The sequence below is a fragment of the Poecilia formosa genome, unplaced genomic scaffold (assembly GCF_000485575.1).
Source record: "Poecilia formosa unplaced genomic scaffold, Poecilia_formosa-5.1.2 Scaffold77, whole genome shotgun sequence".
Taxonomy (NCBI): Eukaryota; Metazoa; Chordata; class Actinopteri; order Cyprinodontiformes; family Poeciliidae; genus Poecilia; species Poecilia formosa.
In genome coordinates, this window is record NW_006800016.1 from 392,801 (window position 1) to 406,609 (window position 13,809).

General features: G+C 37.5%; 2 protein-coding genes across 3 annotated transcripts; one reads left to right on the top strand and one right to left on the bottom strand.

The window, feature by feature from the left end:
* Positions 1-687: 687 nt before the first annotated feature.
* Positions 688-7,303, bottom strand: LOC103140783 (ras-related protein Rab-13). 2 transcript variants are annotated; one of them, XM_007556076.2, is made up of 8 exons: positions 6,797-7,300; positions 5,233-5,293; positions 4,988-5,048; positions 4,797-4,874; positions 3,229-3,318; positions 2,857-2,922; positions 2,670-2,720; positions 688-2,560 (listed from the first exon to the last, which is right to left on the bottom strand). In XM_007556076.2, exons 1-8 carry the CDS (start codon positions 6,918-6,920, stop codon positions 2,489-2,491), a joined length of 603 nt encoding a protein of 200 aa, XP_007556138.1. In that variant the 5' UTR covers positions 6,921-7,300; the 3' UTR covers positions 688-2,488. The 2 variants fall into 2 exon arrangements, with proteins under 2 accessions (XP_007556138.1, XP_007556137.1); XM_007556075.2 differs by having other exon boundaries at positions 2,468-2,560; positions 2,670-2,922; positions 6,797-7,303.
* Positions 7,304-8,441: 1,138 nt separating this feature from the next.
* On the top strand, positions 8,442-12,270 carry LOC103140784 (40S ribosomal protein S27). Its single transcript, XM_007556077.2, has 4 exons — positions 8,442-8,548; positions 9,192-9,300; positions 9,619-9,729; positions 11,449-12,270. The coding sequence occupies exons 1-4, from the start codon at positions 8,543-8,545 to the stop codon at positions 11,475-11,477; spliced, it is 255 nt and encodes an 84-aa protein (XP_007556139.1). The 5' UTR covers positions 8,442-8,542; the 3' UTR covers positions 11,478-12,270.
* The last annotated feature ends 1,539 nt before the right edge of the window (positions 12,271-13,809 follow it).

Here is a 13,809-nt window from a genome sequence, read left to right on the forward strand (position 1 = left end):
TTTCTGATTTGTTTTGATTTTCTTAAGACATGAAAAAAAATAGGAAAAAATTTTTGTAAAAAAACAAAATAAAAAATTTAACGTTTTTTAGGTGGTCAATTGTAATTCTTTCCAAATACAAAGTTGTTATTTGAAAAATACATCAGCTGTATTGTTCTTTAGGGATTATCTGATGTCACAATAATTTTTTTTACCTCCAAAAGTCGTCTACAGTAGAAGGAAGGACCAGGTGGGTTGGCATGTTTTTTTTGTCTGTCGGCCATATTGGATTTAACAAAAAATATATTGCAGCTGATGACCAGCAGTTGATAGTGTATTTTATGATGCATTAGTGTCCAATTCAGTGGTCTCCGTGCATTTATAACATAAAAATCTACTAGAAGCACAGGAAAATAGCTTTTAGATAGCTGTCCACTGTAGTGACCACTAAGGGTTAAAAATATATTTATTAAACATTTCTACCACATTATCACTTTCTTTTATGGTTTATTTTGTTTAGCTTTCTTTTTTTAGAATAACAAAATGTAGAAAAAGTGAATGGTTGTAAACAATTTTGGAAGAAATTTCAAATGTGATTGAAAGTTCAATCACATTTAAGATCAAACAATAAACTATATTTTACACAGTCTGTATGAGAAAGTAATCATGATTCACGAAGAAGCAATTAAAAACAATCACAACCAGGGGCACTTTCATAGTATTTGACTTTTATTAATAAAGAATCGGGTCTGTAAAGTCCGTTTACAATGGCAGATCCAAAACAATAAAAGTGTAACAAATATGACCAAAAAAACAAAACAAAACAAATCTGGTTTTCAAGAGCTCTGGTCTGTAAGCAGAAAACAAAGCTGCCATGATTAACACCTGCAGTGGGAGTGATTTTCAGCATTTGAAAAACTGCATGAGCAGGGAGACAGTCAACGTCAGATGAAGCTAATGTGCAGTAACGTTTAGGCACTTCAGATAAAAGGCAAGCCCATTTCAATCAATTCAGCGCGAGAGGCATGCATGCTCTGCTGCTTCCTCATCTCTCACATCCTGTCCTTTCACTTACTAACACCCATCCTTCCTCCGTCTCTTCCCTCGGCTTCTCAGATTGCACTTCTAGATCTCTGCTTGACGTCGTCTACATTCTTCATTCAGCTAGTAAATCAGGGCTTGTTTGACAAACGGCTTTTGTTTGGATTCCATTTGTGGGATTCATTATGATGGAGAGAGATTTAAAAAAATTCTCCAGGGGAGGGAAAACAGGACGTCATCAGGATCTTTAACATTTAATGACACACTCTTGTTGACTGCTAAATGGAGCAGAACACTTGTTCAGTCATCTACTTTTCAGGGAGTAAACAATGCCGACTTGGGAATCCTTAATATTTATTTTAAGATATTTATACAATGTATTCGCGTGGCAAATTTATAGAAAACAAATGTCAGAATGTCAAGTATTTCCTCGTTATCTCTGGGACTTCAATGACAAATTTAAGGCATTTTTCCTCCTCAGGTTGGAATGATTACACCCCACATTTTAAAACAAGAACAGGAGGCCTTGGTTTGAGCTTACTGTACTTTAACAAGTTTCTGGTATAATTCTGTCTGGATGTCACGAGCCTGATGTAGGCCTTCTGCAAACCAGATTTAATTTGTATTTGGGAAAACAGCCCTGCCCATCTGACCTAAAAGCCACGTTTCGATAAAATGAAACCGTTGTATGCACAGGGAAGTGTATGTATAGATCTCAAAATTGTATGTATATACATCTGTATGTGAATTCAAACTTGTTCACATAATTCTTGTTTTTAGAAATCATGAAAGTTGTTCAATGTTTTTTCTCTACCCCAAGAAAAAAAAGAAGAAGAATGATTTCAATAAATCATTGAAAGTCTAATGTACGCCCATTTATATGCATTATATATTCACGTAAACACTGATGGGAAACTGAGCCAATAACTAAAGACATTTCTATTCTAATAACCTGCTCCAACATTTAAAATACCTAAACATATTTGACTGGAATTTTGGCACTTGGACTTAAACATGAAATGGTATAAAATCATTAAAAAAAAAAAGTCTTTGATCTGAAATGTTCTGATTTTCAGGAATTATCAAACTCCTGAAAGCTGCTACAGCATGTGCGCAGATGAAAAAATGATAATATTACAACAGTGCCAGTGCAGGAATGATAAAGAGTGTGGCTATATGCTATAAAGAATTAGACTGGACACAGGGGACATGGAACATGTTGAGTTCAGGCGTTTGGACACTTTCAGCATGTTTTTGTGGCAACAATCAATCACAAAAAAAAAAGTCTCAGAATAATAAATTAATTTGGGCATGCTAAAATTCTTGTGGACTAAACAACGGTTTGGATATAAAAACAAACTCTCAGCACTTGAAGGTATTGGACCAGTTTTGGCCAGCAGATGGAGACAGAAAGCCTTTGCATTTTTCTACGGCGCTCTTAAATGTCTGTGACATACATATGTCACTTCTAGAGAATGGCACACTTTGAGGGGGGTTTCTCTGTACTGCTGGTGATTTTCACCTCTTTTCCCGCCGAACCCTGTTCACCAACGACAAAAGCAGCTAAACGTCACAAACATGTTCTCTTACTTTTTCTTAGGAAATACATTTATAACAAAAAAAAAAAAAAAAAAAACGAACGGACATACCGGCTTCTTGGTGGATTTATACAGTATGTCTCTTGCCAAAGCTAGAAAAGACTGCATAGCAGACAGATTGGAACACAGAAGCAGAGGAAATAAGATTAAACCTTTGCAGCACATTAACAGCGTTTACACAAAACAAGCCCAAAAGTTCAGTGAGGTGTGCAGTCGTGGTGGATTCATTGTGACTCACCTCTTCCACATTAATGCTGGACTTTGCACTGGTCTCGAAGAACCTGATACCGTGATCCTTTGCCAGCTGTTGACATTAGAATAAAGAATATGACTCACAACCACATCCTGGTTCTTATCTAAAAGCAACTTTAAAGATAGGTCAACATTTCTTTACATACAGTGTGCTCGACATTCTTAGTCTGGTACCATTTTTTTTGGTACAAAATACCGACAATGTATCATCTTTCTGTCACTTATGCATGTTACTTTGTGTCACATACAATCACAACACAAAACAAATGCTTTAAGAGTTGAAATAGGCATACAAAGCTAGCCTAAGTATCACAGTTTATATAGTAGACATTAATTACAGTCACATCGGTTTCCTCACCTTCTCTCCCGTCTCCTTGGACACTTTCCGCTTCGGCTCAATGTCGCATTTATTTCCTATAAGCATCTGACTGACCCCAGCAGATGCATTCTGTGAAACAGGGGACGTAGTTATCCGATTAGAGGAGGTCAGCTGAAAATAAGCATTAATCATCACTGCTAGAGTGATGGGATTTAACATCAGATATCTGCTGCAGAGTAAACTCGGAGCATGCTCGGTTCTCCTGTTCAATGCCAGCTGTAGAGTTATTCTTTTTTATGAAAGACAAATGCATCATTTTAATCCAAACAAGCAACACTGTTGGTTGTTGGAACCAATAACTTTTATTGCAACTTCATAAATCAACATGACTTGTTTCCTAACTGTTTGGACAATCTTTTGTTTGACTCCGGTATTAAATTTTGTGGTGAGGGTGGAGGACAGAGTCTCTGCTGATAGTGGAGCACTCGCACTGCGTTGTTGTGCAAGTGAATGCCCTTTAAATCTTTCTGAGGTTTCTTTAGCAACAAAGCAAGACTTTTGATTTCAGCTTTCTTCAATTTTGATAGTAAGCCGCCCCAGATAGTTTTTGCTCCGTCTTCTCAGTTGAGGTCAACCCCCATCCCAGTTACCGCCACCTTTTCACTTGTTTTGGAAAAACTATTAACTTTCAAGTGAACTGTGGTAGCTGCTCAGAGAAGCTACTTTAAGTTGACTATTGTGACAAGATTTGAAGCTTCAGTCAGAAACTGCAAGCAAGTATCAGCTTTACCAAACAAATTAAAGAGATAGTTCAGGTTGTTTTTGGAAGATTGTTTCTGTTTTTGTGTTTTAAGCAGTAAACATTTTGTCTGGAATAACTCTCCTTCAAATTTACAGAGTGTGAAAAAAAATCAGAGATATAAATATATTCGCAAAGCATTGTAGCTTAACACTGAAATGTTTTTCATACATACGTATTGTATAGCACATAGTTCGTCTGGTCAGATATTGTTCAATATATGCTCTGTTTTTAGTGCTCGCTTTAAATAGGATGGTCATTGTTACTGCCTACAGACCAACCATTTCTTCTATGTAAAGAGAATAAACTGCTATAAATGCTTTGGAACTGGACTTTAACATGAAAATGTTTGATTTATTTTGGCCTCAGTGTCATATCAAGTCAGAGTATTTTTTAAGTATCATCTTTAACTATAACACTCTTCTTGCAACCTCCTGATGTTTTCCCATTCTAAATTTTGTAATGAAAAATATAGGAATTATTACCCTAAACTTGACTAAAAATATATTATTATTTGTAGTAGCAGAGGTTTTCTGTGCAGAAGTTAAAACTTAATTTTCAATAAAGCTATTTTGTTCTGAATTTGCTTCCCTATTTTTCACTACAATTTGGCCATGAACTAGAATCTCATACGCAATCAAAACAGGAGTTATTAATGTGAGAGCACAATGCACTTTTCTCTGTATTTTTGAAGGTTTTGAAAGTCTGTTTTCCTGTCATAATGAATCAGAATAATTTTTAATAATAAAAAGTCATCAAGGAGCAACAGTTGCAATATTCAGTCTCATGGAAATGGAAACAGTCTCACTTCCTTGATGCTCTTCATCCAGTTTTGGATGTTTTCAAAGGATTTCTCATCAGTGATGTCGTAAACCAAGATGATGCCCTGGCAGAAGAGTGACAACTTAAGTGTTCAGTCACAACATACAAAGTGAGCACAAAGAGAAGACATGCAACATGTTATCCATCCTGCAGCTTCTACGGGTGTGCAGTCCTCACCATGGCTCCCCTGTAGTAGGCAGTAGTGATGGTCTTGAACCTCTCCTGTCCTGCTGTGTCCCTGCACCAATAAGTCAAAGCATTTCAAGCCAGAAACATACAGTGATGCATGTGCAGGACTCATAGAAATATATATATATATTTAAAAGGTTGCATTTAAAGTGAATTGTACATCTTAAAAAATATATATTTTATTGATTTCAACACATCACAAAATAAAGAACCACCTCAGTGACACGTCTTACCAGACTTGTAGTTTCACTTTCTTTCCATCCACTTCAATTGTTTTTACTTTAAAGTCAATGCCTGGGAGATAAAGAAAAAGAGGACAGGAAAAGGCAAAATGAGCAAAATACCCCTGATAGGAAGTCAAACATACACACACTGCACGCAGTATTGGTAAGGTGGAAACTGGTCATTTCCACCGTGTGCACTCCCATCCACAAGCAAGCATGAATTGTTTTTTTCCTTTGAGGATGGACAAGCTGACAGACAGCAGGGAGGGGGCTGTCCAGCACTAAACTCTGCATGCCAGAAAGCCAGCAGCTCTTTTGGGAATGCAGAGATGGTAAGAGAGATAGGAATGAGGGTGGGTGGACCTTCAGAGAGAGCAATGAGATCAGTAAAGGGAGAGATAGGATGGGTGGGGGGAGAGTCAGGACAGAGACTGTTATTAAATAAGAACATGAAAAAAAGTAGTGCAACAGAATAAACCCTGTAGTTTAAGTCTGTATTTAAAAGTAATCTTAAACTAATTAGTTCCATTACAGTACTTTATAAGTTTCATTGAAGCTACTAGAAACTTATTGGTCTTCCTAAATTAAAGTTAGATGAAAATACCTGGTAGGTTCCATGAGAGTTAAGTTTCCTAGAAGTTTAATGAACGCACCTGGTGAATGCCATTAAAATTTCCATTTATAAAAAAACATGGCAAGTCCTTTTAAAGTTTTGATTTGTTCAACAACAGTTCTGTAAACTACCCTGTAAAATCCATGAAGGTAGCTTGTAAGTTTTATGAAAAATATTTATTAAGTTTCTTGTCAGTACCTGGTAATTCAACAAAGTTCCTGCTAAAGAAGGTTCCATGAAAGTGACTGGAAAGTTGTCAGTGCTCACTTAACACTACAGAATGATTCAATGCAAGTACCTGATGAGTTCCTTGAAAATCCTGTTAAGGTTCGGTTTCATGCAACCACCAAGTAGGTTTCAGGAAAGTTCAATGAAACCAACTGGATAAGTTCTGTGAAAGTTTAATGACAGTACCTAGCAAGTTTCATGGATGATACAGATTACCTGGAAAGGTACTTATGTTCCAGATTCCAGAAAAAGCACCAGACATGAAGGTACAGAGTAAATTCTATATGATACAGCTCGAGGAAAGTTCAACTAAAGTGCCAAGTAAAACCAGGGAACCTGCAAAGTTGAAAGAAGTTTTATGAATGCTGCTCATACATTTCAAGGTTCCAAGAAGTTCCATGAAACCACATCAGATCCAGGAAAGTTCCATCGAACCCTGAGCAAGTTCTGGAAAGTAACACCAACAGGTCTAAACTCTAAGCTCAGATATGGGATGCATCATGCAGTGGTATAAAAAAAAGAAAAAAGCACAGAAAAAAAGAAAAGGAAGATATGAGAAAGAAAGTGGAGACTAGTTGAGACATGAAAGTAGTCTCAGAAACCAGTTTGCACAGTGTTCGGAATCAAACAACGGATCATGAAATGTCAGCAAACATTTATTCAGCTCATAACTCAAGTTTCAGAGCGCTGACGCAGACAGGCTGCAGTTAAATAAACATTATTCTCACGTACCGATGGTGGAGATGTATGTGGAGTTGAAATTGTCCTCAGCAAAACGGATGATGAGGCACGTTTTACCCACTCCGCTGTCCCCGATCAACAGCAGTTTAAAGAGGAAATCGTATTTTTTCGCCATGGCTGGAGCCCAGATAGAAGGAAGAGGAGGAGGGGAAGATTTAAGCAGTCTATTTAAAAAGAAAAAAGTTTAAAAACTTCCCTTTTTTGTTCTTTGAGATATGCCAGTCTTCTTTTCTCGTTTTCCCCCTCCCAGCCTGTTCACCGGTAAATTCCGATCCCCCTCAGTGCCTCAGTGCTTAGTTTGGACTGGGCGACAACAAACTCCATCCAAAGTTTACAATGCAAGTTTAAGGTCAAACCTTCATCGCCTGAGCTGTTAAAACTCCATTCTTCTGCACTAAAAGTATCCAAATCCCACCGTTTACAAACACATTGGAAACGCTACGTGGTTTTCAGGCTGTAGGGGAAGAAAAAAAAAAAAAAAAAAAAACTCGGCCCAAATTCCACTTTGGCTGGGAGAATTACGTAGAGTGGGAGTGATTTATGGGAGTGACCAACTTTTACTGACCGGACGTTAGATGGCGCCACTTGAATAGAAGCTCTGTTTATTCCTGGAATAACAAGGCAGATAAAAAAAAAAAAAAACGTTACAAGTTTCACACTTCAAGGTTTTCCAGTCAAAGATAAACCATTAGAAACATTAAATTGTGTCACAAAAGTCATTTTTAACATTGCGTGCAATGGTGATAAGATATGTCCAATTGTCCACTGACAACATTGATATTGTATCCTAATTTTTTCATGAGAGTTTACTGCCCAGGTCTAACAGCAAAACTGTAATGTAAAGCTTACTAATAATTCAGGCTGTTACATAGATAGCGGTAGGTTTACGTCTTGAGATTGTAACAGCGGCACAAGATACCAAAAAACGACAATTTAGTTCTGCCTGCATGGGAAATTTCAAGAAAGACTTTCCCCAGATGGAATCATAGAGAATGTAAGGACACAAACATAAATAAACTAATACAAAAAGGAAATGTAAAAACAACAACAACAACAACAACAACAACAAAAAAAAACCTAACAAGGCTTGTGGGCAGAAACATCATAGTACTTAATTCTATTTTCCTGTAGACAAGAAAATACTTATTCTGCAGAAACCTATTTTTCCAGGACTCATAAAACTTGTGTTATACAGCCTTTATATTCACTGGAATGCGCCCCTTCCTATTTGTGTCCATAAGGCCATAAAATAATTCATATGTGACAGAATCATGGCTTATACATATGAAGAACACAATAACATAGCGCCCCCTGCAGGTAACAAGAACCGAGTCACTTTCTGCTAAAACCTTGTTTTTATTTTACACGTGAATTATATTTATTTTACGAAATGAAATAAATCAAGATTGATGAAGAATAATTCTTTTTCTTTCCTCCTTAATACTATACTTAATATAGCTTATTTTTTAAATTGCAAAATATTTTTTTCTGTCGCTTTTTTTTCAGGGAAATCTTACTAGATTGAAAAAAAAATAAATAAAAAAACGTTTGTAACGTAGGTTATTATTAACATTAATGTTGCCAATTTTCTACACCTATTTTATTTTAAAAAAATGTTACATTGACTATAATGATGTTTTCTTCTTCCTCCCATCAGCCAGCAGTTTCCGGTACGTGACCGACGTGAGTTTTTCTCTTTTCCTTTCTGCAGAGAGTCTTTGCTGGAAACACGCAGACATGCCCGTAAGTAAAAATACCGTTTGTAAAGTTATTATCATGATATAAAGAGTAGGCTTACCCTGTAAGAAGTCGGTACTGGAGTTGACATTTGTGTTTTTTCGTGATTTGGTTAGTTGTTTGGTGTTGCTTTAATGTAAATGTGGAAATGTGAAGCAAGGCAATATGGCGAGAACACGTGTCGGAGGGAGAAACAACGCGATCGGTTAAAACACGTCTAAAAGCCTTCTTCAATTCCCTTTAAGTCAAATTTAGGTAGAAAAGGGTTAAACTGGTTCTGTAGTTTAATACTAAAGCCCAACCATGGTTTGTCTATTCAAATATATATAATTTTAAAAACATATGTTTTCATATTTTAGAAATAAAATCTGATATAGCTATCATATGTCCAAAAATGTCCAAAAATATGTCCAAAAATGTACATTTATTTACTGCTGTAACCTTTATTTATTTATCTCTCATGGTTCCTTAAAGTGAAACCTACATTCAGGTCACAGTCTTTGCCTTTGTGTAATCATGTTATAAAAGCTATTTCCTGTGCTTTTCAACTTGTTCTCAAATCATTTAAAAAAAATAACATGATTGCTGTTGCTTTTTAAGTCATTTTTTAAATGTGACTTTCTAATAAGTTATCCTGTCTTTTCTCCAGCTCGCAAAAGATTTGTTGCACCCCAGTCCTGAGGAGGAAAAGAGGAGACACAAGAAGAAACGGCTTGTGCAGAGTCCTAACTCCTACTTCATGGATGTCAAATGTCCAGGTTTGCGTTAATCTACTCGTTATAGTCAATAATCTGTAATCTAAAAGAAATGTATTTAATATTACAAGTACATTTTGCCTTTATGTGTTGCCCTTTCTCTAAACCTGTAGTGATCGGGGTGTCAAATAAGGCAGAAAGTGACTCTTGCGGTTGTTTGCGAGCGAGATTTCACTTGACTCGTTTACACAAACAGCTGCATGGACACCAGTAGTCGGCCATTACGTTCGTCACATAGCAGCAGCTCCCTCTTTCGTTTGGCTTAAGACCTCCATGATGTGTTTCTTACTGTTTTTTTTTTTTTTTGTGTGCATTTTGCAGGTTGCTACAAGATCACCACAGTATTCAGCCACGCTCAGACAGTAGTGCTGTGTGTCGGCTGCTCCACAGTTCTTTGCCAGCCGACGGGAGGAAAAGCTCGCCTGACAGAAGGTAGAGACACCACCAGAAGCTCTGTTTCTGGAAAATCCCCTTCATGTTAAAGTCAACCATTTGATACTCACAGAAACGACAATGTTAAGTTTGGCAAGGTGTTTATTTCAGTTTCGCTTCATCGCCCGCACCTGTTTATTTAACTCCTCGCAGGTTGTTTCTGAAATTGTCGAGTGCTGTGCGTTCACAACAAAGCAGATTTTGTTCTCGGTGTTTTTCAAAGGTTACTCTTGAGTTTGCTCTCGGTGATGAGTGGTGTAGATCATAAATTTGACACTGTGGTCTTGATATTTATTACAATGGCAATAAAAAAAAAAAAAAAAAAGTATTGTTAGGAGAATTTCTTTTTTAAAGCCACGACGCTTCCAATAAGGAAGTAGTGCGTTTTACTCGTTGTCTTATCTTGCACCCCACAGGCGTCGCTCCGTTAACTTTAAATGCTGTGATTTAACACCATGACCTCAACACCATGTCAAATCAAGCTTTTGACTTCCAAGCGAAGAATCGACTGGAATAATACACAGAAGCCATGTGCATTAAGTAATGTGTGTAATCCGAAGCTCAAACAGTTATTTCTCTAATCACGTAAATCCATCAGAGATGAGAGGATTTCAAAATCAAACGGCAGAAGCATTTAGTGACGCCCTATTACACAGACTCGTACCTCTTCTTGCTTCTTTGCCTTTCTTTTGTTTGCCTGAGATGTAAAATGAAATTGTGACATTTTCTAAGGAATAAGTCATCTCTAACGTAGAGTTACTGAACTCCTTTTATGAACGAAGTGACTCTTGAGGGCAGGTGGCTGCACTGGATTTGTATGTATGGGTTAAACAGTAAAAGTAGGTAAACACCAGGGATTTATGCCTCACTTTTTAGATCTTTTTTTATTAGAAAAATTAAGATTATCCTCCTCCGTTTGTTGCTCTGTGACATAAAATCCCAGTGAAACACATTGATTTTGTGGTTGTAGCCTGACGGAACATTGAAACGCTGGCGCATGAATACTTTTGTGAAGCACTCTGTGTCTACCTGACCCGTGTAGGCAGCAGAGGCTTTACATCTAAACATAGTACAGTGGACATTTTTCAGGTTGCGTCGTGGTTAACTTTCCCACCTTTGCCTTTGTGTTGCCCTTTCATGATGTTCTCCGTGAACAGGGTGTCTATCGAGGCAAACAGTAACTGTCGGTGCTTGGTGTGAGGAATTCATCACTATTGATCCATTTCTGCACAATCAACTGCAAGCACAAACAAATGACTCCTGTTTTCATTCTGCCGTAGCTTTAAGCTCACTACTGATTAGTTTATTTTGTGTGTGTGTGTGTGTGGGGAGGGGGAGTGGATTAACTGTTGCACGACTCTTGAGCCTCTAGAAGAAGTGATGACTTTTAGTGAATGAGCCGATCCGAAGGTCGAGGTTTGTTTTTATCGGCGCTCTCTCCCGCTCTGTCGTGCGTTCTGCTGCCCTGGTAACCAACAGCCTCTTTCTGATCTGCATGGGCGCAGCCTCAACCTTTGACTCTAGACTCATGCTTGTTTTGTAGTTATTCAGTCTATAAAAAGCAGATCATCACAGCTAGTACCTGTTGTGACTCACTTTGACTGGGTTTTTAAACATTTTTTTTCTACATACTTCTTTTATCCTTATGTAACTACGGCTCTTTGTTTGAAACTGAAATGGATTATTTGACCAATTTCCTCCCCTTTCCGTTTCATCCAGGATGCTCTTTCAGGAGAAAACAGCACTAGTGTAACCAAACCTGGCTGCACATGTGAGAAGGAGAACTTGATGGACGTCAGGTGACGCTGCCAAAGATGCAACGTGGGGGGAAAAAAAGGAAAGGAGACGACAGGAATAAATCATGTGAAGCAGTTAGTGTAAAAGAAGTAACTGGCCCGGCTGGAATCCCTCAAACACCTAATATCTTCTAATTGTTCTCTCTAAATAAACCTGGGATTCACAAGTTGAAATAATTTCACGTTTGTCATCCAGTTTGTTGCTTTTTATCTTTTGACGGGTTTTGAGCCCCACTGTCAGCTTACCACATTCTCATGAAGAGGAATCCTGTTTTGTAGTTGTGGGTCTGAATTTACCGCTTTAAGCCACACATTCGTGGGAAATTGATCTTTAGTAATGAGACTTGGCTACCCAGCAAAATGGATTCCTGCAGAATCTTGTTCGAAAACACTAAAGCTGTTTTTAAGAAATGGAGAGTCTACAGATTATCTTTGCTGCAGTTTTATGCAACAGCCTTGAGCATTAATATCTCAACGCTGTCGTCACTCTTGAGGGTTGATTATGGGGAAAGCCTTGCTTTGTGAAACGCGGCGCCCCCAGGTGATATGTTAAATAAAAATGAGGAGTGTAGCTGTAGGTTTGAGCCTTCAACTTCCTGTGGAAATTAAGGGAATTGAGTTCAGAAGGAATGTGAATATTTGAAGCACCTTTCTTGAATTATTCAATGATAACTTCATTGTTGCCTATGCCTATTTGTTTGTGTTGTGTCGACACAACTTGTTAATAAAATCATGGGAAAGGTGACTGGTGTTCTTTATTGAGTGAATAACAGGATTTGTTTCAAATACATTTGCCAACATCCACTCATCTTTTGCCTAACTGTCCATCTAACAAATTGCTGTCAAGTACATTTAATAATCATAGAAGGTGTAGTAGATAAGTACAAGTGCATCAGCTATTTAAAAACTATATTTCAGTAATTCAATTAAAAAGGGAAACTATATAGTATGCAGATTTATTTACTTAGTAACATTTCAAAAAGCCAAACTTTAGGTGCTTGTAACGGTTAAAAATTGTATAAGATCAAAAATAAGGAGTTATAAACTTAGATGTTACCTCCACAATCATTGCAAAAACTGATGCTAATATGGAGAGTTGGAAAAGTAACGGTATAAAAGGAAAATGAGAGTGAGAGTTTGGACATTATGATGTATTTGCTGATTTTTATGACATTTCAATCATCTTTTTAGTTAGATAATTGTAGTGACCACAGTAGTTTTCAGTTTTGCATCATGTTAAATTTAAAAACTATTAATGTCAATGTATATGTTTCTCCAATTGTTCAGTTGCTTAATTTTTTTTTTCTGTCAGGGATGTCGAGGTAGAGCTTTGTGAATATTTAACATGTAACTTCAGTTTATTTCAGGACATAACATTTCTTGCACTTTGATGACAGTGAAATGTTCTCTTGCTTCTCAAACGAAAGCATAAACAAATTCCTTGATGTTTGCAGTTCATTCAGAGCGCTTCAGTGTCAACATAAAGATAAGAAAACATTAAAGATTTAAAATACACCAATCACTCCAGCTGAGACTGTTAAGTATTGTATTGATTTTTGGACTATTTGAAGTTAGTTTGTTTGCCAGCTAATGTGTTTGAGTTATTGTTGAGGAACTTGATGAAACTGCCCAAAGAGATGGTTTTGCTCCCGTTGCTTTCCTATTCCTCAAGCTCCTGACATGATTTGGTTGTAAAAAAAAAAAAAAAATACATGTTCAGGAAACTGATCCCAGAGGATGAATGAGCAGATTTAATTCTCCAAACATCACATTGCATTAAAAAGAAATGAACTTTCTAGTCTCAGTTTGAGAGACGCTTTCTTGCTTCCTTCTCTGTGGATGCCTGCGAGACGCTGTGAGGTCTGAGCACATCGTCATCACATTGCAGGAGGCCTGATCTGGTCAGCGCTGACACCAGGCGGCCTGCAGGCACGGCAGCGTCTCCTGGACATCAGAGGAAGCTGACCCCAGACAGAGTCTCAGATGGAGGGTGCAGCTGAAGCAGCTGGCTCAACCTTTCCTGAGAACAGACTCAACATCTGTAGCCAGCTGGCGGCAGTGAAAGGCAGAGGGGACAGAATAATGAGATCTTCTCAAAAGCACAGATTAAAGAAGATGGTGATACTGCTAAGTACATAAATCTGTCACCAGAGGGCGCTAAACTGTAACGATTGCATCTCCATTTCTTATGAAGCCCATAGAAGACAAATAGGCCAAATAAACATGGAATCGCTTTGTTTTTGTTCTCATTAAGTTTGAAATGTATGTGCTTTTGTTTTTTATT

What these genes read in the sequence shown, in the direction of transcription:
- LOC103140783 (XM_007556075.2), bottom strand. Translation starts at nt 6,920, where the DNA reads ATGGCGAAAAAATACGATTTCCTCTTTAAACTGCTGTTGATCGGGGAC. An exon ending in CACATACATCTCCACCATCG is followed by an intron (nt 5,294 to 6,796) that starts GTACGTGAGAAT and finishes TTTATCTCCCAG; the next exon opens with GCATTGACTTTAAAGTAAAA. An exon ending in GGATGAAGAGCATCAAGGAA is followed by an intron (nt 3,319 to 4,796) that starts GTGAGACTGTTT and finishes CCTGTTTCACAG; the next exon opens with AATGCATCTGCTGGGGTCAG.
- LOC103140784 (XM_007556077.2), top strand. An exon ending in CATGGATGTCAAATGTCCAG is followed by an intron (nt 9,301 to 9,618) that starts GTTTGCGTTAAT and finishes TGCATTTTGCAG; the next exon opens with GTTGCTACAAGATCACCACA. An exon ending in AAAAGCTCGCCTGACAGAAG is followed by an intron (nt 9,730 to 11,448) that starts GTAGAGACACCA and finishes CGTTTCATCCAG; the next exon opens with GATGCTCTTTCAGGAGAAAA.